Genomic DNA, 25,533 nt, shown 5'->3' on the forward strand with positions numbered 1-25,533 from the left:
CAAGCAACTCGCCAAAAGAAGAGGCAACCCAACTTTTTGTCTTCAGCGACACACTGTGCGACACGTGTGAAATCGAAAAGGGTCCCGTCCTTCCCACCCTTTCAGCGGCAGACGGGAGATCCTATCGACGATGGGGTATCCAAGTCAAAAAGTAGCGGCAGGCCGCGTATGTACCGACTCAGTACACTCAATATTGTATCCATACACAATACAAGCGGTGAAGAAAATGTTTCCTTCTAGTTTGATAGGGTATAGCAATCGGAAGCTGGGAATGCAAGACATACCTATACTCTGTAACTTCTGATGGTGACTGATGACACGAATCGGGCATCATTATTCGAGAATCCAGCAGCAGGACAAAATGAAAATGCTGCCCTGTGAAACCCAACGACGCCTCTCGTTACCTTCCCGTTCCAAAAAATACGGCCGGGTATTCCTGGCTGACTGATCCGGGTTGGTGTTGGTGACTGGTCGTGACCTGCAGGTTGAGTCTGTATCTTGTCCAATCATTGGCCGTGGCGGTCGACGTCACGGTCCCAGTGTCAGCTGAAGTCGTCGCGAAAGAAAAAAGAGGAGGGTGGTCCGTGGGGAAAAAAAGCTAGGGAAGGGTCAGCCGCGAGCGCTTGTTTAATTCTGTCCCCACAAGGCCAAGGGCCAAGCGCTGACAACCTCTCTCGGTTTGCTCCACTTTCTTGGTGAGGGGAGCTTTCAGACCCCGGCCCCAGAGCAGACGAGTTCAGGGTTCGGGCAGTTCCAGAGCTGGGTTAGCTGCGACCCCCAGCCTCTTGATTGATTGATTGATGGTTCGGATGGAACAATCCATCTCAGATCCCCAAACAACAACACACACCTGAACCTCCATCTTCCATCCTATCCTTTCCACAGTCTTTCGTTCCTTACTCTTGATCTTTGAAACCCAGTTGTCGCGATACTCGCTGGGTGTTGACGAAACTAATACCAAGGCGCAAATCTGATTTTTTGAAATCAAGTACCCCTTATCGCGTGAAATAAACACAACAAAAACAACCCACTTCAATGAATGGAACGTGAAGGAAGTTTGGACGACAGGTTGTTTCTTGCGCTTTCGCCAAAATGATGCGAGAGCCAACGGCCCGTCGCCGGAGCCCAGAGAGTTCCCGGCGGCGACGCGCCGAGCGTCGGCATTCCAGAGAACAGCTCGCTGCTGCCGCCGCTGTCGCCGCCGGCGTCGTCGCTGCCCAGCCCGCCCCCCTACTACCTCAACAACTACCACCCGGACCCGAAGTAGGCGACCGCGCAATAATCCCGCCCGTGTCATCATCCCAAACCCACACTCCTACGCAGCACATGACGGCGCTATCTTCGTCCCAGACACAGACTCCCACGCAGCGCCAATATCACCGATCTAGGGCCGATTCCACCACATCCGCCTCCTCGTCGACCTCTTCGTCACTGGTGAATGTCTCCCGTCGAAGCCGATTTGGCATCCGTAACTTCTTTGCCCTGTCATCCGTGAAGAAGGTCAAAAAGCGGCGCTCTTTCAAGAGGAAGAACTATTCGACGTCTTCAGTTGACAGCGATCTTGCCTACGGCAACGGATATGTGTCGCGGTCGTCCATCGAAAGTACCCATCGCCCATCGCCTTCACAGCACCAACAGATCCCGCAATATCCACAGCACCGCCAGCCATATACCCCGGGGGCTTTCTCCCTTGTAAGCGGCGCATATCCAGCACCTCCAGGACCCTACTCCCCTCATCACTATAGCCAACATGGACACCACTCTGGCCAAGGTTACCCTCCTCCTCTCCCGCATCAATATGGCCAGCCCCATCCGCAACAAGGTCCCAATGTTGGTCCGGACGGTCCTCCGGCCCTCAAGCGTGTCCAAACCGACGAGGAGATCATCGCCATTGGGAGGAAACTGTCCGACCTCGCCCGTGCTGAGAACCTCCGCGACCTCGAACGCCAGGGTAAATCTCGTCCTTCCCGTATGGTGGCCACCGCGACAGCTGTCTCTGCTTTCCACCGTAAAAACTCTGGCGGGACTCGCGGCATCAGCTCCTCTCGGCCAAATAAATCGCAGTCTTCCTCTAGTGATGAAGAATGGGAATCCGCCTCCGACTCCGACTCCGACTCTGATTCTCCCAGCTCTGATTCAGACTCTGGTCTCGCTTACGGTTCCATGCCTCGTTTTTCGGACCCTATCCTTCCTCCGCTGACAGCTCTAGCCGGGACAGCAGGCGTCATGGGCGCAGCGATTGGAGCCGGTAGCCTAGCTCCCACCATCATCTCTGAACGCCCATCCGAAGCCATCCGTCCGCCAGACCGCAAGCCAAGCGCCGTCGATCCAGCAATGTTTGGTCCCGTGAACTCTCTCCGGGGATATGTGAATACTCCTTGCGGTTTTAGGCCTGGGGAGTATGTCTCCCCGGTGCATTCTCAGTATCAGTCTCCCGCACTGGCGCACAGAGTGACGGCTGAGAACCCGATTCCATTGCCGGGAAGCGCAAGCAATGAAGCTCTGGTGCAAAGGCAGAGACAGCAGCAGCATGGTTTTGATCAGCCTATCACTGCGACCAATCTTGGTACTCCAGTGCAAATTCAAGCCCCGCGACCAAGAATTCCCGTCTCGCCTCAGGTGTTGGAAGAGCGAGGTCATCATAGGGAGCATGAGATTAGCACGGGCAGTCCGAAGAAGCGCAGAGAGAGGGAGCGAGAGAGAGATAAAGAGAGTAGTATCTCAGCAGCTCTTCCGGCTGTCGTGGGTGCTATTGGGGCTGCGGTTGTTGCTGGTGCGGTGTTGAATAATAATAAGGACGAGGGGAGGAGGCCCGACGAGAAACGTGATGAGAGGCCACTACGTGATGATGATTATGATCGGGAGAGACGCCGCCGTTATGATGATGATGCCAGGCGGAACACCATTGATATTAATGATAAGAGGGATGAGAGATATAATAGGTAAGTTTCTTCTGAAGTTGTTTTGTGTCGTCTGTGTGTTTTACGACTTCAGATGAAATAAGGTTGGGCAGAGTGAGTGGTGGCTGACATGTGCTCAGACGCGACTACGACCGTCCACCCACGTCAGATGCCACTAGATCGGATGAACGGTATCGTGAGCGTGAGCGTGAGCGTGACCGCCATTACGATACGCCGACTGGTCGCGACCGGGATGATGATCGCTATTCTCGACGGGAGTCCCAGAACAAAGGTGGTATTTCCGAGGTCATCACTCCCGCTGTTATCGGTGCCGTGGCTGGTGCCGTGCTCGCAGCCGGTGCTCGTAGGGATAGCAAGACTTCGCCTGTTCACCGAACCTCGCCCAGCCTGGAGCGTGACGATGGATACAAGGAGCGTATGCGGCTCGAGCAGGAAGTCAAGCGGCATCGCGAGGACAGTGAACGTCACGCCCGTGAGGAACAGCGCTTGCGCGATGAATACGAGGTCCGCATGAAGGAGATCCGCGAGAAGGCCGAGGAGGAGGAGCGCCGGGCTAGGGAGGAGAAGAAGAAGCAAGACTGGATCGAGCAGCAGGAGAGGATCGTCCGGGAGCAACGCAAGATTATCTACCAGCAGGAGCGTGTGGCTAATGACGAGCGCGAAAAGGCTGAGCGCGACCGGAGATCCAGAGATGCCAACCAGAAGAGGGAGCGGGAGGAGAAGCGGGCTTTGGAAGCAAGTGGCGGACGTGAGCCAAGTCGTGATAAGGAGCGATCGCGAGATCGGAGAAAGGACGTGATTGTTGTCGTTGAGGGACGTCCTGATGTTGCTGACTCGGTTCCTGCCCCTGCTCCTGCCCCTGCTCGCTCTGAGGTCAGCAAAGGGAAGGAGCACGAGGTTGCTCCTCCACCTTCGGCACCTGCCCTCGATGAGAAAAAGCCACCTGGGGCCGACTCCCTGGCTCCTGCTGTCAAGAAGAAGTCCAAGGAGGAAAGGAGGCAAGCAAGGGAAGAGCTTCGCAAGTTGCTTGCTGAAACTCAGAAACAGATCGAGGCTGAGAAGGAGCGAGCCAGGCGGTTGGCTGAGCTGGAGGCTATTCAGGGCGCCCCTTCTGCCATTACCGTCGAGCCACCTGCCGAATTATCTCGTGGGGAGCCGTCAGGCAGCAGCAGCAGCCGTGCTCCTGCCGTTGTTGACCCTTTCCAGTTCCAAGTCCCGACCGACGCCTTCCCAACTCCTTCCCATACCCCTCCCACTGATCGACCGTTGACTCCTGCCATTCTCACTGTCGAGCCAGACTGGGATCGCTTGGAGCCCGAGCCAGAAGGGGAGGTGCGGGAGCGTCTCAGCCGCCGTGAGTCGTATGAACTTGAGATTGCCCGAGCTCAGAAGATCGTTGAGGAAACCAACAAGTCAACTATCCCCGCCGATCCTGCCACCATCGCTGCTGCCATTGCCGTCGTCGAGTCTTCCGAGAATGATAGAGAGCGCTCCCGCTCTCGTGCGCCCTCCAGAGGCCGTGATCGTGAGCCTGTCCGGGATCCTGTCCAGGAGGAAGCCAATCGAGTCTATCGCGAACGCAAGATCGCTGAGAGAATCGCAGGAGAGGAGTCCCGTTCTCGCAGCGTTTCGCCTTCGCCTTCCATCATGGACAAGTACGAGGATAACGGCGAAGATCCCGTGGTCCGTATCGTCACTCCCCCTGAGATGAAGCGTGCTCCAAAGAAGTCAGTGTTTGACGGCCCCAACGCTGATGTGAGGATTGACAATGTTATTATGCCTCATGACTTGGTCAAGTACCAGGCTCCTCCCGCGATTCCTGGTGTCAACCCGGCCATGATGATGCCCATCTTCAAGTCTAGGGATCCGTCGTGTGAGAGGGAGAGACCGATGCTCATTTTGGTGTTGCCTACTCCTGCAGTATCGCCTAACCCGGAAAAGATGATGCGGTCTGTGAGCTCATCTTCCCAGGCGGCGACTGTAGTTGATGCCGAACCGCCCAAGGAAAAGGACGAGCCTGCCACCCCTCCTCGGAGCCCCAAGAAGGAAACAAAAATCATCATGACTCGTCGCGGTGAGGCTGTGGAGGTACCCGATGATTATGACACTGGTCGCGTGAGAGAGTCCCCCGAGAGCAGAGACGCGTCTCAGGAGAGGAAACCACTGAAGTTCAAGTTCGCGTCTCCGGGCAAGAAGACCAATGCTTGGTCGTCTACGCTGGCGGCTGCTATTGCTGGTGCCACTGCTCTTGCTGCGAAGAGGAAAGAGGAAGCCAAGGCCGCGGAGGCTGCCGCGGAGGCTTCTGGTTCCAGGGCGATTGAGGGTGAGAGTGCTTCGGCAGCTGTTGTTGAAGAGAAGCCAAAGCCGGCCATTGTTACTGCTGAGCCGCCTTCAGAGCCGAGAGAGGTTGTGCCTGAGCGAGAACAAAGAGATACCTCACCTGGTCCCGCCATCTCTGAGCCCCCGTCTACCCCACCACAACAGAGGAGGTATGTTCCCATTGATCTGGAAGATGAGACGCCCCCACGGGTCGGCCCGAAGCCGACATCATCCAGCCCCAGCTTGAGCCGGATGCCGGGCTCTTTCGAGGAAGATCTTGATTTCAACGCCACCGTGGCTGCTGGGCTGCAGGCTTCGGGCTTTGATCCCAACATTGTGATCAAGAACGAAGACTTCCGCCGACGGGACTCCCCTCGCGGCTCAACCCAGCCATTCTATGTACCTCCTTCTGCCGAGACTGTTACTGATCCAAGTGACTCTAGCCGCCCATCACCTTCTGTTGTCACCGCCGCGCCCACAGAGCTTCCTATTGTACCGGCACAAGCTGAGCAAGACTTTGATTCTTCCCCCAGGAGGAAGTCCAACTCTTCAGAGGTGTCACGCAGCGGCTCAGGCAGCAAGAAGAACAACAGGAGAAGCCATATGAGCACCAGGAAAGATTATATCGACATACCAGAGCACGAAGAGCCACCAGACAGGCCAAACGAAGAGGACCTCTCTGGAAAGGTTCCCTCCAACCTATCCAGAGAAGCTTCTTCATTCCAGGTGGTCGACCAGCCAAAAGAGGAGTCCTTTCGGGTAGTCGAGCGAGAGTTGAGTTCGACTCCGTCTGATCCTGTTGGCCAGACGAACGATGCCAAGCACATCACTGGCAACGCTCAGCAAACCGCAGAGAACAGGGACAAGCAGTCTTTTTTAGCTAGAGCCGGCACCAGTGGCGACGGTGCCGGCCTGATGGAAGTCCAGGCCTTTGCAAGCCCGTACTCCCATCTCAACGCCGTCCTGCCCTCTTCCATAATTGAAGAGGTATTCAAAGGATTAGGGGAAGCCAAAGACACCCAAGAGCCCATCTGGCGCCGTGAGCGAAGCATCAGCTACAGCTCCCAGAAGGTCGACCCTGAAGTCCAGGTGCATCGTGAGATTAAGCCAGCGATCGATCCCCAGTTTGGAGACCTGCTTCCTCTGCCTCCTAGTGAGCCAAATTCCCCTGAAGATCCCAGCTTTTATGAATTGGACGACTTCTTCCCTTCCTTGCCGGAGAGTCGCCCTAATACTCCGCCTCAAGAGCAACGGACCCGAAGCGCGACTGTCTCATCTCGCCGTCAGGGTCAGGGTCATGTCAGAACTCCCAGTCGAACAGCAGTTCCGTTACCGTTGGTGATGGGCCGGCGATCTGTGCCATCTTCACCTCGGGTTGGAAGATCAAGCCCTGTTCAAGCTGTGGAACAGCCGTACTCGCCCCCTAAGAGTAGACAGGCTAGACCAACAAGCTGGGATATGGGGAAGGAGTACAAGCCGTTGTGGTTGATTGAGAAGAAAGGCGGAGAGGAGAAGAGGGCGCCGAATGTGGTGGACTACCCCGCGCTGCCGGAGAGTGAGAGTGAGCCGCCTTCGAGTGCACCCGAATCTCCTGGCTTTGATACTGTAGATCGAGATGAGGATGTCGATGTCGGCTACCTTCAGCGCGGCGGTCTTGGTCTTGCAGGTGCTTCCATTGGAGCGTTGGGAGCGCTCGGTGCTGGTAGGATGCTACAGGACCAGCTCAAGATTGACGTGCCCCTTGCGAGATCATTCGAGCAGCAATCATCTGGGTTCGGATCTGGCGAGACCACGCCCCGTGCTTTCGCGGCTGACGAGTTTGCCCAATCTCCTGAGGCTAGGAGGACTGACATTGAAAGCTTGGAACAGATGTCACCTGTTGGATCTGTGCATCTCGAGAGCCAGTCCACCACGGATAAAGAGGATGACGTTCAAGAGCTCGAGCAACTCTCGCCAGTCGTTGTGCCCTTCAAAGCGCCTGCTAGACAGCTAGCCTTTGGTGATGAATTGGAGTTCTTGCCTGCGCTACCCGAGAGTTTGCCAAATTCACCTCTCGAAAAGGGCCCGTCACCATCATCTGCACCTTTGGTCTTTGGAGGACCTTTGGAGGAGTTGCCTTCTTTGCCAGACTCTCCCATCCAACAATTGGCCAAGGAGGAAGCCTCTGCTTCGACCCTCTCAGAAAGCCGTGCTCTCTCGCCGCTTCAGGATGTCTCTACTCTGGATGTGCCGGTCGAGACTTTGGAATTGCCGTCTCTGGAGAGCTCCTACGGGACTTCAATTGACGACAAGAACTCACCTCACACTCGAAAAGATGGAACCGAACTCTTGCTTGCCTCTAGCGGACCTGCGAGCCCGGTACCCAGCACTATGCCACAAACCACAGAGTCGCCAGAAGTTGTTGAGTTGCCCGCTCTTCCTGACAGTGCTCCTGCATCTCCTGTTCAAAACGTTTTGCCTGGCCACTTTGAGGAGATGGAGGAGCTGCCACCACTGCCAGAGAGCCGGGCAGATTCTCCAGTGCATATGGAATTGGCTCCTCCTCCTGTTGCAGTCTTGCCACATGCTGGAGAGTTTGAAGATGCATCTGCGCTGCCAGCTCTTCCGCAGGAGCAGCCTGGTACTCCTGATCATGAGAGGTTTCCGGCTCTTCCCCGAAGCCGCGCCCCCAGTCCTGTTCCGTCAGCCTACTTACCAGCTCTTCCTGCTAGCACTCCTGGCTCTCCAGTCATCGACACGCTGCCGGGTCTCCCCGCAAGCAGATCCCCAAGCCCCGTTTCTTCAGGCTTGTCAGTTTCCGATTTACCGCTTCCTGCGGACAATCGTGTTGGTTCACGCAGTTTCTCGGATTTGTCAGTCGTCCCAAAGCGTATGCTTGTTCCTGATGTTTTTGCGGACTTGCCTGCTCTTCCCGATAGCGACCCTGCTACTCCTGTTCATACAGACCTCCCCGTTCTGTCTGAAACCAAACCTCTCAGCCCGATTGTTACAGCCCAGCCAACTACCTCGGAAAGCCAGCCTGCCGTTTCGGCCTCGCCAACTCTGCCTGAAAGTCGGTCTGCTACCCCTGTTGTCTCTGATGTTCTAGCTTCTGTAGAAGACGGACTCGGCAGCCCGGTCTTTGAGGATGTCTCAGTCTTCCCAGACAACAAGCCTCTTAGCCCTGTTCTTTCAGCCTTGCCGCCTCTCCCAGACAGCACACCGGAGAGTCCCGTGGTACCGGCTGAAGCTATTTCTGTTGAGGAAGAAGCTGTCGTTGACGATGAAGTCGATCATCTTGACTGCAAATCTGTAGTCGTTGAAAGCAAACCTAGCAGCCCTGTCAGCTTGACCCAGCAAGTGGTTGCATCGAGCAGGTCTCTTGGTCCTGTGTTCCCAGGCTTGTCTGCCCTTCCCAAGAGCCGACCTGCCAGTCCTGTTCTCTCGCCACTGCCAGCTCGTCCTGACATCAAACCTGTTGCTCCAGTCCTTTCGGCTACGCCCAATTTTGCGGAAAGCAGACCGGCAAGCCTTGCTCCATCATTTACGCCGCGTCCCCGCTCTGGTAGTCATTTCTTCACTACTCTCTTCTCCCTGCCTGTTCTATCAGGCGTGCAATCTCTTTCAAAAAGCCGTCCTTCGTCTCCTCTTCAGAAACCAAGCTTGGCTAATGAGACTCTTGAAGAAATCCCCGCACTGCCACTTTCTGAAAGTGGGCCGGTCTCTCCCATCGAAGACTTGTCAAAGTCGCTGGCGGAGGCGCTCGAAAAGGTTTCAGAGTCGCGCTTTGAGGCAGAGAGCCGACCCGAGTCCCCTGTGGAGTTGGCAAAGTCTCCTGTCCAGACCTTTGAAGACGTTTCTCAACTCCCAGCTCTGCCTGACAGTCAGCCCGAATCTCCGCTCGTGTTGGCAGAATCGTCTGCTCGGACCGTCTTTGATGCCTCACCCACTCTCCCCCCCTCTGAAAGCCGGTCTATCTCCCCTCATTCAAAGCCTGTAGATTTTTCAGATCTGCCAGCCTTACCTGAAAGTCTGCCTATGTCTCCTGTTCTGGAACATCTGCCAGTGCTCGGCAATTCTCAGCCAGCCACGGAGGACCTTGTTGATTCAAATCCCGCCGTAGTGTCGAAGGAGACTCCAACGCTTCCCGAAAGCCGCCCTCCCTCGCCTCTCCACGACGTTGAGCTTCCCACTCTTTCAGAGAGTCGTCCTGATTCGCCAATCGTTGATACATTGCAGCAGCAATCTTCTCCTGTTTTCACGCCTGTTGTCCCACGGGGACTAGAGTCTCTGCCAGCCCTGCCCGAGAGCGAGTTGAATTCTCCAATTTTTGAGCCTGTCCTCTCCCAGGGGTACGAGTCTTTGCCCGCTCTTCCTGAGAGTACGCCAATTTCCCCTGCTGTTGAGCCGACCTTGGCTCAACAGCCAGAAGTACTGCCAGCACTATCCGAGAGTAAGTCAATCCCACCTGCTGCAGAATCTATTCTTAACCCGTAATTAGATGCTCTGCCAGCGCCTTCAGAAAGTCTACCGGCCTCTCCTCTGCTTGAGGTTCTCCCTATTTTGGAACTCGACTCTCTACCAGCCTTACCGGAAAGCAAGCCGGGATCCCCTATTGTCGAGTCTGTTACTACTCATGAGCTAGCGTCTCTCCCTGTTGATTCTGAGGACACGTCAACTTCTCCTGCTCCTGAGCCCGTTCGTGCCACAGAACCAGAGAGCTTCTCCACGCTTTTTGAGACGGCATCACCTTCCCCTATTCAGCATCCCATGGTTCGCCAGCTTCCTGATGGGATCCTCACCAATCTACCAGCTCTTCCCGAGAGCCCGCTTGCTTCTCCGGTTGAACGGCCTGTAGAGCTCCAGAGCCTCGAGGCTTTGCCGCTCCCTGAAAGCCAGCCAGCCTCTGCCATCCAAGTTTCTGCCTCCTCCAGCAAACATGACGAGTATAACTTGGATCAGTTGCCTGCTCTTCCCGAGTCTCGTCAGAATTCACCTCTACTCGAACCCGTTCTGTCTGAGCACCAGGAGATTCTGCCTGCAGTTCCCTTGGGCGTGTCTTCATCACCCGTTCATGTCCCTGTGCCACGCCAGTTCCCTCAAGACGACACAGATGAGCTACCGGCTCTTCCTGATTCTCAGCCTGTCTCACCTGCCCATGCTCCCGTCTCACGTCAGTTCCCTGATGAGTTTGCAGACAGTTTGCCTGCTCTATCTAAGACCCAGCCAACGTCATCTGCTCAGGATAGCTTCTCAAGCCAGAGTCAAGAGGCGCCTTTGGACACGCTGCCTGCTCTGCCGGAAAGCCAGCCAATATCTCCTGTTCAAGATGCCTTCCCTGCTTTGCCTGGCAGCCGTTCTCCTTCGCCTTCTCAGCTGACCCTGCCTCAGTTGGTCGATGCCCGCGATGAGCCTTTGGTCGATACGCCTGCCCTTCCCGTCAGACACTCATTTTTTCCGATCGAGGTTTTTGAACCTCGCCAACTTCCCAGCTTGGATTTTGACAGCTTGCCCGCTCTGCCTGAAAGCCAGCCAACCACACCTGTGGAGGATTCTGGTTCAACTCAGCTTCATGGCCAAGATTTTAGCGACCTTCCAACTTTTCCCGATAGTCTGCCTGTATCGCCTGCTCAGACCTCTGCTCCTCAGCTACCAGCCCAAGATCTGGACAACTTGCCGTCTCTTCCTGAAAGCCGACCAGGCAGTCCTACTGTCCGGTCCATGCCCGCACCTGATTATGCTCGACCATTGTCTCCTGTTCAAGCCCCTATTGAACAGGTGTTCAATGAAGGCGTTGAGACTCTGCCAGCCCTTCTGGATAGTCGGCCCGTGTTCCCCCTCGAAACTACGGCTGAGGCCGCTGTGGAGATCCCTGTGGAAGCTCCTGTCGAGGCTGCTGCTGATGCGTTCTTCGATGCGCTTGAGGCTCCTGATGAAGTTTCTGAGCATGAGCCTCCGGAGCAAGATTTTAAGAACTTGCCAGCTCTTCCCGAAAGTCCGCCAACTTCCCCTGTTCCAGACCTTGCTTCGCCTCAACTGCCTCGCCAGGAATCAGATGACTTGTCAGCTCTTCCCGAAAGCCGATCTGTGTCTCGCAATCAAGACCTTGAGGATTTGCCAGTTCTCTCAGAAAGCCAGCCCATGTCACCGACACAAGCTCCAGCTACACCTGAAGTGCCCAAAGAAGACTTGGATCAGTTACCAGCTCTTCCTGACAGCCCCTTGTCGTCCGCTGAGGCTGCACAAGTACAACTCGATGCAGTCGAGGTAAACCTGGCCGATCTGCCAGCTCTTCCTCAGAGTCGCGCTTCTTCACCTGTACACAAGCCTGTTCTGCCGCTTATCGTCACGGACTTGGAGAAAGCAGAAACTGTACCGTCGCCCAGATCAACTGTCAGGGAAATCGCGGGGGTGCAAGAGCAAGACTTCGCGACACTTTCTCAAGTCACAGATGGCAACGATGCACAGATTTATGAGCCTCCGTCATCTTATTCCGATGTCAAGACGCCACCGAGCCCCATTACAAGGCGCGCACTTGAGAAGGAGAAGGAACTGGATGATTTCGACAAAGCCAAGTCGGTTTTTGTGGATACTGCCGCTGCTGCCGGTCCTGCCAGCACTCTTGTTGTTGCCAACATGCGCCAGAACGGTTCTCAGCCAGACATCCAACGTCTGGGCTCTGAAATGCAGATTCTTCCCAGCCAAGAGAAGAGCGAGAGTGTCTATTCGTTCAATGAGGATGGAACATCTACCGTCGCTGCGTCTGAAGCACCTACTTACCTTTCTGGGTCAACTTTCTACGAATCTCAGCTGTCCGAGCCGACCAAGAAGAAAGACTCTCCTCGCCAAACTTTCAGTTCGCTTCTTGGGCTCTGGAGCAAGCGTGAAAAGACCCAGCCAGAACCGCCTGCTGTTTCCAAGGTCGTAGCTAAGGTGGTTCCTGCTACAACGCCTGAGGAGGAAATGTCTGAGGATGGTTTGGTTCCCAGTCCGACAAAGAAAGACAAGAAGAAGAAGAAACAGAGGAAGGGTGAAAAGGAGAGGAGTGAGAGTGGGAGTGGATCTCAGCAAGAGCAACAAAGAGGCGAATCGTCCGGCGGTCTCAACATTCTTTCGAGCAACCAGTCGACCAACGACCAGCCCGCATCGTCCATAGTCAATAAACCTGTTGTTTCTCGCTACCTGCCGGACGAAGAACCGTCGCCTTCTCCTGACCAACAACATGATGAACCGAGCCATGACGCTGACGTTGCTCTTGAAACCGAGGAATTCCCGGCTCCTGACGAAATACTCCCTGCTGAAGAAGTCCCTGCTACCGAGGAACCACCCACTCCCGGCAAAAAGTCCAAGAACAAAAAGAAGAAGGCTAAGAAGGCTGCAGCCGAAGCTGCAGATGTGGCTGAAGAGGAGGCTGCTCCCGAGGCTCCACCGCCAGAACAGGACATTGCGGCCGAGAACATGGCTTCAGCAGAAACGCAAGCTCCGAGCAGCGATGAGCTTGATGATTCTGCAAAGGATCAGGGCCCTGGCCCTCAGCCTCCGGTCAGAGAGGATGTGGATGATGTTGAACCTGCCGAGAAAGAGGAGCATATTGCAGCTGCACCGTCAAGGTCAGGTTCAATCTCAAGCCCTACTACGCCAACTTTGACCAGAGATATCACTAAGAAGGGCATTCTGTCTATGCTGCCGGCTGTTTCCCCCTTTCGTCCCGGATTTTGGGGCATCAAGAAGCAGGAACCGGCCACGCAGACAATTCTCGAAGAGGGCCCTGAACTCCAAAGTCAGCAAACAGAACAGGGGCTGGGTCTAGGCGAGTCTAGCGACCGTTCCATTGAAGTGGGGCCTGCAGAAGACGTGCATAAGCCTGAAGCCAAGGAGGAATTAGGGTTGAATACGGCTAGCCTTGCGCTAGACACCGCTGTTTCTCTTGTTGAGAGCCCTATCCTGGTCCAAGACGAGGCAAAGATTGACCATGAGGCAACAAAAGAGTTGTCGGATGAGAGACAAGAACTGGTCGAGGCTGAGGTTGTCGATGTTGATGTTGATGACAAGGAAGAGAGCAAGGACACCGTGCGGAATGAGGAAAAGGAAAGCACGTCGCGTGTTGTTGATGAACCAGTCGTTGCCCACGAGCCAGTCCAGGATGTCTTCGTACCGGAGATCACAGCAGCAGCGTCTGAAGATGTTGTTCAGGAGGAGGCTGTTGATGAGCCTTTGCCCATTATGGCTTCTGAGAATGTGGAGGTGGTTGAGCCTGCGACAAAGAAGAACAAAAAGAAGAAGAAAAAGAAGAAGGCCGCCGCTACAGCTACTGAGAACCTGGAGACATCTAACGCCACTAATACTACTGAACAGTCAGTCTCGGAACTGGCCTCAGAGCCATCTGCCTCTTCAGGCCAAGTAGAGGAGGCCCTCACTGAGACTGCTCCTGCTGAGGAAGTTGCCCTCGCCGAAGATATCGCCGTTCTTTCCGAAGTGACCCCTACTGCTGAGGCAGTACCTCCCAAGGAGACTGCCGCTGCCCCTGAAGCTGCCCCGGCCCAAGTCAAAGAGATTCCCGCGTCTACAACATCCAGCAGTAAGAAGTCCAAAAAGAAAAAGAAGAAAAAGAACGCTTCCCAATCGACTGAAAATCTAACTACAGTCCCCATTTTCGAAGAGCCACCCGTCCCGGATACCACTGTTCAGCACCCGTCCATGGACTCGGAGCCCGAGACCAAGCAAATCCCTGAGGATGCTGCCGCCATTTTGATTTCTGCGGACGACGAGCTGCAAAAGGACGCAGATGATTCTCTCATAGACAAACAGGAGCCCAAGAGCATGGAGCAGCCCCTCGAGGAGCACAAAATTCCCGGACAGGTCAGTCGAGACTCAAGCGAGCAACCCAACATTAGCCATGGCAGCGACAGTACAACACCAAGAGGTGAGGACGACAATAAACCACACCAGACCGAGGCCCATCCCGTTTCTGAGGTTTTTTCATCATCGTTTTCACCAGCACAGTTGCCAGAAAAGAGCGTCCAGAACAACCGGGAGACGGTGGAATCTGCACTCAATGAGATCTCCAGCGATCGACAAGATGGTGTTCCTGTTACTATTCCCCATGATTTACTACTCCCTGACAATAATGATGCTGCTGTACAAGACGTCTCCAAGGAAGAACCAGGCTTTGACACGATTTCTTTGCAACAGGAACAGGACCTCCCCACCGCGCCACCGTTGACGACCGAAGCCACTCCGGAGCTGGAGCCGGTCATTAAGGAGGAGACTGACACTGGTGATGGCCTCGCCGAGACAAAGTTAACACATGGCGTCAAGTCCGGCATCGGTAAGCTCTATATTGCCCGTCAGAACACAAACACACTATGATGCATCAGATGAACTAATCATTTTTCATATTCAGTCGAACGAGGTTTCACCGCCCCGCTCGTGGCTGCAGACAGTACCATTGAGGTCTTGACAGGTGGTGCATCTGGAAGGACTGCCGTTACCCAGTCAGAACCAATCGCTATTGAGGAGGCTGCAGCACTTGTACCGCTGCCGGAAGAGGTTGAATCTGATTTTCCCACTGATACTACAAGGGCAGAAGAGGAGAAGAGTAAGGAACACTAGAATTGAATACAAGAACATCATTTAGACTGACATTGACCCAGCGCCGCCAATTGATGAAGACAAGGCCGCCTCATCCGTCGCCCAAGGCGAGGTTCAACAACGGCCTGAAGAAGGTCGGGCTGAAACACCTGCAGTACCTGCAGCAACTCCCCTGCAAGAACAACAACAATTGGGTGACATCGCTGTACCTCCCCCACAACAACCGCATTTGCAGCAACAAGAGAACTCGTTTCAGGCATTACAGCCAATCCCAACAGCGGCTTCCCCCATTGATGCTACACAACTGCATGAATTGAGGCTCGCCTCTTCCCCAATCGGTGCCAGGCCTCGCTCGGTCAGCTTCGCCCTGGAAGCGATCAGCCCTGGCGCCTATACCCCCACGAGCAGCGGTGCCATGTCTCCTGTAACGGAGCACGAGTCGGAGGATGCATCTGGTCCTTCGTCACGTTACACTCTCCGGAGCAAGAAGAGAGAGAAGCGGAAGAAGTCTACTGCCCTGAAAGCTGTTGCTAGCCCTACGGATGAGGAACATGGATGGCTCAAAACAAACAAGCCAGCCTCGTTGGGGTTGGTTGACTCTCCTAAGCAACAGGCGTCTCCTTCCCAGGAGAGCTTTGATCATCAGCTTGGCACGGTAGCGGAGGAGACTGCTTCTGCTATTGAAAATGATGCTGATAGCATTAGCGATGCAAGGTCGGTGCTGTCGTTGGCTTTGGGGAAGAGGGCGGAGACGCCGTCAGAGTTTGGGGGAAGTATGGCTGATTCGGAGGGGACTGTTGGTGAGAAAAATGAGGAAGCTGGGCCTTCAGTGATGAATGGACTTTTGCTTGCGACAAGGTTGAAGAGGGTGGCGGGACGGTTCAGGGAGAGGAGGGAGAAGGCGGCAGCGAAGAAGAAGAGCGGGATTGCTTGGCCTAGCAGTGAGCAGGAGGAGAAGCAGAATGTGGAAGAGGAGGTTGGGAAGGAAGATGGTGAGAATCCCTTTTCTTTTGTATTATCGGATGAGAGTTGAAAAAATAAGAGAAGGGATTGAGACTAATACATGTGTAGAAGTGATGGTTGAGGTAGCTGCACCTGACAGTCGATCTTGGGAAGTAAAGGAAAATGTTGAAGAACAAGCAGTTGCGACTAATGCCCCTTACCAGCAGGCAGAGCAGACTACTCAGGAAAAGGGAGTTGCTCTTGGAACCCCTCTATCTCAGCTCACGGAGCAGCTTGCGCAAAAACAAACTTCGGAACAACAGGAGGCAGTGGAGCAGGAAACGACCACTGCTGTTGTTCCTAGGGACCTTTCGCCCATTCCTGAGGAGAGCGCTTCTGAGCCTGAGACTGGCGCTGCTGAGGAGTCTGCTGTTCAAGACTCGACTCCGGTGGAAGATACCACCCTTACTGCCGAGTTTACAACTGCGGAGGAGGTTTCTGCTCTCCCGGAGCAAGTTTCAAACGAGGAGTCCGCTGTCGAGCCTACAAAGACAAGGGAGCTCGAGGTTGCTCCCGAGCAAATACTTCCCATCGCAGAGCCTGTCAGCGCTTCAGACGAGGCTGCGGTCAAGCAATCCCCTCTTGTTTTGAGGGCTATTCAAGAGGAGCAGATCGAGGAAGAGGAGTCTGTGGCTGCTCGTGAGCCAACTGCTGAGCCTGTTGCCGAAGAGGCCCAGGTTGAGGTCGTTGAAGAGATTGCTCCGGTCGACAAAGCTCCTGCCGAAGAACCCGCTGTGGCCGAGGCTGAACACCGCGCAACGGAAGATCCCGCCACTGCTATTGCTGAGCCTTTGCTCGAGACCACTGTTGCTGCTCCAGAGAGTCTTGTTGAACCTGAAGTCCCTGTTCGGGTTGAACTGCCAGTTGCCGATATTGGAGAGCCAGCTCCCACTTCTGAAAAGCCATCGACTGTTCCAGAGGAGATCACCGCTCCTTCGGTTGAAGGGGCCACTCCAGCTGTCGAAGTCAACATTCCTGCGCTTGAACAGAGCATCATCAAGCTTGATGACAGCACTCCTGAAACTCAGGACCAACAATCAGTCGTTGGCCGCAATATCTCTTTGGATGCAGAGCCACAGCTTGAGCCCGAGGTCGTTCCACTTACGCAAGAGGCGGAGTTGTCAATAAGTGAGCCTGAGCTCACTCCTGCCATCCAGATCGCTCCCGAAGCCCAGCTAGAACCCGCCAGCGCCGAGGTTGTGGAAGATGTCCCAGAGCAATCTCCCGCCGCTATCAAGCTCGAAGCTGAAGTCGGCTCTGCCGTTACCGAACATGAGCAACTCCAACACCGTACAGATGAGCTGACGGAGGCGATGTCAATTCCGTTGCCAGTAGAGGTCGAGGACAGTTCAGATCTTGTTTCAGTTGCTGAGCCTGAGCAACGACAACCTGAGTTCGATGAGTTTGCGGAGGCTATCTCAATCCCATTGCCGGAAGACCTCGAGTCAATCTCTGAACCTACTCTAGTTGCTGAAGTTGAGCAACCGCGACTTCAACAAGATGAATTGGCGGAGGCTTTGACAACTCCGTTGCCAGATGAGGCTGAAGAGATCTTTGATCTTATTCCAGTTGCTGAAATCGAGCAAGTGCAAGTTCGACTGGATATATGGGCGGAGGCTTTGACTGTTCCACTGCCTGAAGACTCCGAGTCAAAGGTTGAGGTTGAGGCTGATAATCCCCCAGTGATGGCTTCTGATGACGTTCAGGCTGTTGCTGTCGTTGAGAAGACTGCCCCAGTCGCGGTTGAAGAGCTAATCCCTACTGTCAATGAGTCAGCTCCTGTTGTTGAAGAGCCAATTTTTATCAGCGAGTCTGAGCAAGCTGTTGATGTCACGTCCACTCCTGCTGAAACGTCTGTTGAGGAAAAATCTCCCCTGTTGGAGAAGTCCGTCTCGGTCGCTGAAGACATTGCGCCCGCTTCGGAAGAGCCAATCAATCTTCTTACTGCCGATGAAGAGTCTGCTCCAAAGCCAGACTTTGATAGGGAGCTCGCCTTCGCCGCTGAGATTGCTCTTCCAGAGGCCACAGCTGACGAGATCGAACTGCCTGCTACACCGCCCGGACAACTCTTAGTCGACCAGGATCTCGTTTGGGCAACTGAGACCCCTCTGCCAGAAGACACAGCTGATGAAGTCGAACTGCCTGCTATCCCCGTAGAAGAGCTCTCGGGGGGTCAAGGTTCCGCTTTGGAAGCGGCAACCCCTCTTCCAGATGTCACCGAGGATGAACTGGACCTGGTGCCTACACCAACTAAAGAGTGCTCTGTGAATCAGGATCTCGCTTTAGCAACTGAAACTCCCTTTCCAGAAGTCACAGAGGATGAACTCGAACCAGTTTCTGTGCCAGCAGTTGACTCAGTCCCAGTGCACGAAGAGCTTTATACTTCGCGCGAGGTTCTTGCACCAGAGACTGAGGATATCGCTCTTCCTACTGTTGAAGAGCTGATCTCCACTGTTGTCGAAGAGGCTGCTCCTGCTACTATCGAGGAGTCAGCGACAGTCTTGGCTGAAGAGTTTCGGTCTGAGGTTCAACCTGTGTCCACTGTCGAGACAGTTGAAGGGCCTTTGGAAGTTTCTGAGATGCCCGTCGTTGAGGAGCCGGTCGTTCAAGGGCTTGTCCTTGAGAAGATTATCGTCGAAGAGGTTGTTGAAGGACCTGCAGCTATTGAGAAGCCTGTTGCTATGGCTGAAGAGTCTGCGGCCACCGTTGATGAGCCTGCTGTTGTCGTCAAAGAGATGCCAGTCCCTGAGGAGGCTGTCGCTACTGTCGAAGAACCCAAAGTTAACATCCAGGAGCCCGCCATTGCCGAAGAACCCGCCGTTTCCAGAGAAGTTCCGGATTCTGAACAGGTTTTGATCCCCGAAGCCACCAACATTGACGAAGAGGTTCTCGTTCCCGAGGAAGAAGTCCTGGTGGAATCGCCAAGTCTCCCTGTCGTCGAGACAGCTCCTGAGGAACCTGCTTCAACTCTAGCCCCTGTGATCGAAGAGACATTCGAGTTGCTAGCCAAGAAGAAGAAGGGTAAGAAGAAGAAGAAGAAGGCCGCAGAGAATGAAGCTGAGATTCTAGGTGTTGCATCTTCAGCTAGCATCGAGGAGTCGACGCCAACAATACCGGATCTGACTGCCGAGCCGACAATTGAGGAGCCGACAATCGTGGAGCCGACAATCGTAGAGCCGACAATCGAGGAGCCGACAATCGAGGAAACCATGATCGAAGAATCAACACCCGAAGAACCGACAATCGAGGGGCCCTCGGTTACAACGCATGAGTCCGTTGAGCCCGTCATTGCCACTCCAGCAGTCGAAGAGACCATCGTTCTAGCATCTCAACAGTTTACGGCACGCGGACTACCTTTACTCGAATATGTCCCTGAGCCTATCAAGTCATCGGTTCCAGCAATCCAAGAGGTAACGAAGCCATCCAAAAAGTCCAGGAAGAAGAAAAAGAAGGGTTCCAAAGCCAGTAGTTCCGAGCCTACTTCTACCATTGCAACGCCTTCCCAGGAATTCAGCAATCCTCTTGAGCCCACAGTCGAAGAGCCCTTTCTTATGCCCAAGTCACAGGATGAACCCACCGAACCAATGGCTGTCAATGAGCCAAAGTCTTTTTCATCGGAGGCAACGGCCGTACCGCTTCCGGAGTCCGACACAGAGGATGAGCCAATCCCCGCTCCTGAGCCAGAGGTCACCAAGCCTTCTCCAGTGATCGAGGAGTTCGATGCTTCTGACGCTGCTCTGTCGGAGCTTCCGAAGGCTCTCGATGTCGAAGGTGAGCCTGCGACCTTGACAGCCCAGCAACCCAAGGCTTTCGAGGCAGTTGGTATTCCCGAGGAGACCTCGCCCATTGTTAAAGAACCAGCCTCAGAAGCACTTGTTCCAGAGCCATCAACAGACAAGCATTTAGTGGGCGCTGTTGAAATTGAGCCTGCGCAAGAGGTGATTCGACAACAATCCAAAGCTGAACAACTCCCTGTTGCCGCTTCGCAGCCCGAGGTGATTGACGGGCCAGTTTTGGAGAAGCAAACCATTGAGGCAAACACTCTTGTTGTCGACCCCGTTCAAGAGCCGAGTCGAGATCGCTCTTTGGAAATTTCAAACAACACTCCTTCTTCACCCACACTTGACCTGGAAGTTGAGATGCAGACGGAAACTTTGCCTGACGTTGAACCACCCAATGTCGCCGCTTCTCCGGTCGAGTCTGTCGAGCTGGTTTCGCTTGCCCCTGAGGAGCTTGTTCAAGAGCCCAGTCAAGACCATTCTTTGGACATTTCCCAGACTTCTGAAATCGAGAATGCCCCCCTTGCTGTTCCTCAACCTGATACTACTGAGGAGCAAGCCAGTCCTGTCGTCGAAGAGATCGTTAATTTGCCAACTCAGCTTGGGGTTGCGATATCCTCTCGCAGCATTCCACAGACCGAGCAAGAGGTCAAAGTTCCTGCCGTGGCTGAGCCTACTCTTATCGAGGATCCTCTTGAGACATCTGACAAGGCCGAGATCGCCCCTTCCATCGACTCTCCCGTCTCGATTGAGGAGCATTCTATTCCGCCTGAGACAACTGAGCGCAGCGTTGCTCTTTCAGAAGAACCGATCACCGAATTCAGGCAAATTTCAGCCGAGCAGCAAGATGAAGTCTTCGTGCTCCCTGTCATCGAGTCCAAGAAGCAAAAGAGAAAGAAGAATAAGAAGAAGGGCAAGAAAATCGAGGTTGAGAATCAGCCTGAGTCTTCTTCTGAGGTCACGCCTGCTCCTGGGCCCTCTTCTGGGACTACACTGGAGCCTGCTCTAGAGCCTACTTCTGATCTTGTCATTGCTGCAGCTGCGGAGTCCACCCCTGAGATTTCTGTTCAGCTTGTCAAGGACCCTTTCGACGACCCTGTCCAAGAGCCGACCACAGCCCTCGAGGTCGCTCCTGTCCACTCGACTAGAGAAGCTGAAGTCGCTGAAAAGCCAACCGATCGCCAGCTTCCTGTTGATGAGCCACTTATTCAGCAACCCGAGTCTAAAATTAGAGACTTTGCTGATGAAGAATTCTTCCCCTTGCCAACAAAAAAGTCAAAGAAGAACAAGAAGAGAAAGAATGTCCCCGCGGTGATTGACGATCATGACGGCGGCTCTGGTGTCACTACGCCGCTGATCATCGAGGAGCAGAAGCATGCACTTTTTGCTGCTCCTGAAGCTCACACTCCTCTAGTTGAAAAGGCGTCAAATGGTTCTCCAGATGCGGCAATTCTTGTAGAGGAACGCGGCTCTGCGGTTGGTGATGCTTCGATTGAGGAATCTCCGGTTCCTGAAGAGACGCCAGTCACCGAGACACCTACCGTGGAAGTTTCGGTTGTTGAGACTTCTGACGAGGAGACACCCTCTGTCGAAGACGCTCCAATCGTTGAAGTTGAAATTCTAGACGCCGAGACGGCTCCTGTGGTGGAGGTGGACGTTGTCGAGGAGACTCCCACTGTGGAGCAGGAGCCTGTGTATACAGAGGTTCAAGAGCCTATTGTTATCAACATGGAGGAAGAGCCCATCACCATCGCTTTGCCCATGCCTATCAGCAGACAACAGACACCAGACATGCTCACTCGCGAGGCTGAGGTGACGCCTCTTCCTCCCAGCAGACCACAGACTCCTGTTCTTGAGAAGGTGGCTGTTCCTTTGCCCTCAACTCCCCCCAGTCAACAACAGGCTGGCAATCATACCGTTGTAACTCCCGCGCCTGTCACTAGGGACTTGGGCTTGCTTCCTGAGATCTCTTTACTTCCGCCAATTAGCCTTGAGAGAACACCCCCGTGGAGTGTCAAAGAGCAAGTCGATCTCACTCCCGCTCAAGAAAGCAGCCACATTTCGCATGATCCACCGTTCGAGTACGAAGGACGGCGGAAAAAGGTCAAGACAGTGGAGGCAGAGCAAGTTGAACTTGATGAGCCTGCTGTGCCCGCCGGTGCTGAGGTTGATGAGAGCTCTACCAAGGGGAAGAACAAGGAGGAGGCTGTTGTTGCGGCGACCGCACTTGCAGGTGGCGTTTCGTTGTTCGACAAGTTAAAGGAGAAGGAGAAAGAGGAGTGGAGAGTGATGGGGGATGCAAATATCAGTGTGTTGACTTCAGGTTGGGACGATATGGGGTCTGTGCTGGGTGGTGCACCGGTTTATGAGGAGTATGACGAGAAAGGAAAGAAAGTGGTTGGGAGCTTGTACGATGAGGAAGATGAAGATAAAGTTGAAAAGAAGGCAAGGAGATCATGGAAGACTGAGGCTGGACTGGGGAGGATGGATTCAGAGACGATTCCCAGGTCAGTTAGGGAGTTGTCCAAGGCGAAGACAGAGGATACATCAGAGAGGGGGAGGAAGATGGAGCGTGGGAAGAGCTCGCCGTCGCCAGAGCCTGTGCAGCGGTCGTTCTCTTTCCCGGATGATATTGCTGATGAGGAGGCATTCGAGACACGCGATACCACGGGTGATGAGAAGAAGGAGCATGTCCGGGAGATGGTTCCTGTGGCAGACCAGCCTGTCCGGCTTCCACGCATGTCTAGCTTTGGGGACTTTATGCGATCTCATGCTAGTCTGCCGCCGGTTCAAGAGGAGCTCTCGGAGGAGGATGAGCCCAAGAAGCAAAAGACGCCTGTCCGGCTCAACACACCGGCACATCATGCTTTACGAGACAGCGGTCTTGGAGGAGAGTCTCCCCGTGTTTCTCGAGGTCTCCAGCCTGGTGAGACGGAGCATCTCCGTGACAGCGGTGTTCATCTCACACCACGCAACAGCACCGAGGTGGAACGTCAGCAAAAGAGACGCTCACCACTGGGCGGAAGTGTTCGCCTGTTGGAGCCTTCACCGCCCCCTCACACGCCTGAGCCAGAAAAATCAGCGGTTGCATCGGCTGTTCCCAGCAGCAGTAGCGCCAAGCGGATTGGGCCCAACACCAGCATTCAACGCCTCCGCACGCCTGAGCCGTTGCGGCCTGACAGCCCAGGCAGTGTCGGGAGCATCCGGTCGCACAACACTGCAACCCCCCCGCTCCGACGAATGGACAAGCGAACCAGTGGGAACTTGCGGTCAGGCACGTCTAGCCAAACAGAGCTAGCCGCCAAGGCCCGCGAGCAGGGACACGGCCAAAATTCATCCTCAACCGACCTTTCCCCAGCCATCGCTATCACTGGAGCTGCCGCACTGGGAGCCCTGGCCGCTGCTACCACCACCACTACCACCTCAACAGGTTCATCGTCCACATCTCCGCCCATTGCGAATGAAGGTCGCACCCGTGCCGCCAAGGACATGTCTGATGTCTTTGTGAGTTTTATCCCCTGTCACTATTTTCATTATTCACTCTGCTAATCATGTTGTCCCGTCGACAGGAGGCTTATGGAGAGGGCCGAATTGGCTCTCCACGCTCACCGACCCGTCCGCACAGCATGCGTCGCCGCCAAAGCTTGCAAGTAATTGAGCTCGAGGCCCGCGTCGAACAGCTTATACATGAAAACCAGCAGCTGGCAAACAGCCGCGCCCAAGCCGAATCCCAGCTGGCCCGCGGGAGCCTCTCCTCCGACAGCGACCGCGAATATGAAATCGAGCAGCTCAAGCGCGCCCTCAACGAAGCCAATGGCGTTATCGAGCGATTAAAACAAACCAATGAGGGCCTGCGCAACTCTACCTCTGCCATCGCCGTCCAGCACCACGAGGAGGTTCGTCGCTACGAAGCCCAACAAGCTCAGGCCGCCAAAGAACTTCAGAAACAAGCGCGATCTGCCAAGGAAAAAGATGCCGAGATCGCCCATCTCCGCACCCAACTAGAGGCCTCGACCGAGGAAATCAAGAGGCTTCAGCAGCAGATTCTCGAGCAGAGCAGAGCCAGCGTCGACTCTGACTTCCTCGACGTCCGTGACATTGACTACTTTGACCATCGCTGCCAGCAGTTGTGCGCCCACGTCTCGCAATGGGTGCTCCGCTTCTCCAAGTTCAGCGACATGCGCGCGTGTCGTTTGACGAATGAACTCAGCGATGAGAAGCTGATTGACCGTCTCGACAATGCCGTCCTTGACGGCTCCAATGTCGACACTTACCTCAATGACCGCGTCCGCCGTCGTGACATTTTCATGAGCATGACCATGACCATGATCTGGGAATTTGTCTTCACGCGGTATCTCTTCGGCATGGACCGTGAGCAACGCCAAAAGCTCAAGCACCTTGAGAAGCAGCTCATCGACGTCGGACCTCCCCACGCTGTCCGACAGTGGCGTGCCGTGACATTAACGCTCTTGTCACGCCGTCCAGGTTTCAAGAGGCAGCGGGATCAGGACACAGAGGCGGTTGTCCAAGCCATCTTGGACACTCTCGCCAAAATACTCCCTCCCCCTTCCAACCTGGAGGACCAAATCCAAGCCCAACTTCGCCGGGTAGTCCGTGAGGCGGTCGGGCTAGCAATAGAGATGCGCTGCCAAAGAGCAGAATACATCATGCTCCCTCCTCTCCAGCCCGAGTACGACGACGCCGGCGAACTCGTCGAAGACGTCAAGTTCAACGCCGCCCTCATGAACGACGGGGGACAGTCCAATCTCACCAATGAGGAGCTCGAATCGACGGCTGCCACCGTCCGGGTGGTGCTGTTCCCGTTGGTACTGAGAAAGGGGGATGACGAAGGGAGGGGGGATGACGAGATTGTTGTTACACCTGCGCAGGTTCTGGTTGCGAGGTCGGCGTATGCCTCGCCTGCCACGCCTACGCAGAGCATAAGGGGGAAGAATGTGAGGTTGTTGACTCCGATTAGTGATGCTGGTGGGGGGGCGAGCGTTGGGGGACGGAGCCCGAAGCAGGAGAGGGGGGTCATGGGGCCGCCGCCGCAGCCGGGGTTGAGGGGGCAGGGGAGTGATGTTAGTATGGGGGATCATGGGGGGTATGTTTAGGGAATGAAAGAAGGGTGGAAATGATTTTAGGCGTTTAAGGTTGGGAATTTGGGATATAAAGGGGGTATGAAATGATGGGGTGAATATTTATGGGACGGTGGGATATTATGTGTTGGGGATTCTTTTGTTATGTTTGGAGGGGGTGGGGGTGGAAAAAGATTATTTTAATATTCCTGTAGATGGATGTATTTTTTGGAGGGGGGATTTTATCTTGTCGGATTGTTTTGAGTTGTTGTTGTTACATACCCTGCTCTTGCTGCTGTTATCGTTATTTTGAAGTTTTCTCTGCTCTTGAAAGTTTTGAACCTGTTTTGAAAGATAAAATGCGATTTTGCTATCAATACTTTGGAGTGTCGTTGCTGTGTTTGGTGGGAGGTGGTGTTGTTGCTGATTGTTTGGCAAAGATGAAGTTGAAGTTTTACATCTCTTGCTTTGTTGGCTTGGCCGTTGCGATAGAGAGAAATTTGGGCAGGTGGCTGGCTGGCTATCATGGTAAAGAATGGATGATGATGATGATGATGATGTTACGAACTTTCTACCAATTATTTGATGACAACTCACTCTGCTTCTCTCTGCACGTCAGTTTAGATATCATGATGCAAATGGGATTTGGAAGCGAAATGTGACTTGTTCTTTTCTCAACTCTGTTTGACCTTTTGCTTAATGTGTCTGTTGTGATCCATGCCGGGTAGTGCTGGTGGTATCTTCTATATTGATATCTTCAACAGCCCGGGCAGACAATCCTTTAAAGAAACGTAGGTATATGTTGGTTTTGTCTTGCAAACTGGTGCCAACGGGGCACATGGTGGGTGAAGGTAAGGGGGAGAC

At 54.3% G+C, this 25,533-nt stretch overlaps 1 protein-coding gene across 1 annotated transcript; it reads left to right on the plus strand.

The window, feature by feature from the left end:
• The first annotated feature begins 683 nt into the window (after positions 1-683).
• Positions 684-25,331, plus strand: QC763_107530 (uncharacterized protein). The gene is made up of 7 exons (XM_062907332.1): positions 684-2,942; positions 3,041-9,672; positions 9,721-14,547; positions 14,623-14,817; positions 14,873-15,802; positions 15,882-23,095; positions 23,161-25,331. Exons 1-7 carry the CDS (start codon positions 1,093-1,095, stop codon positions 24,703-24,705), a joined length of 23,193 nt encoding a protein of 7,730 aa, XP_062770277.1. The 5' UTR covers positions 684-1,092; the 3' UTR covers positions 24,706-25,331.
• Positions 25,332-25,533: the final 202 nt, after the last annotated feature.

Source organism: Podospora pseudopauciseta, chromosome 1 (genome assembly GCF_035222475.1).
Source record: "Podospora pseudopauciseta strain CBS 411.78 chromosome 1, whole genome shotgun sequence".
Taxonomy (NCBI): Eukaryota; Fungi; Ascomycota; class Sordariomycetes; order Sordariales; family Podosporaceae; genus Podospora; species Podospora pseudopauciseta.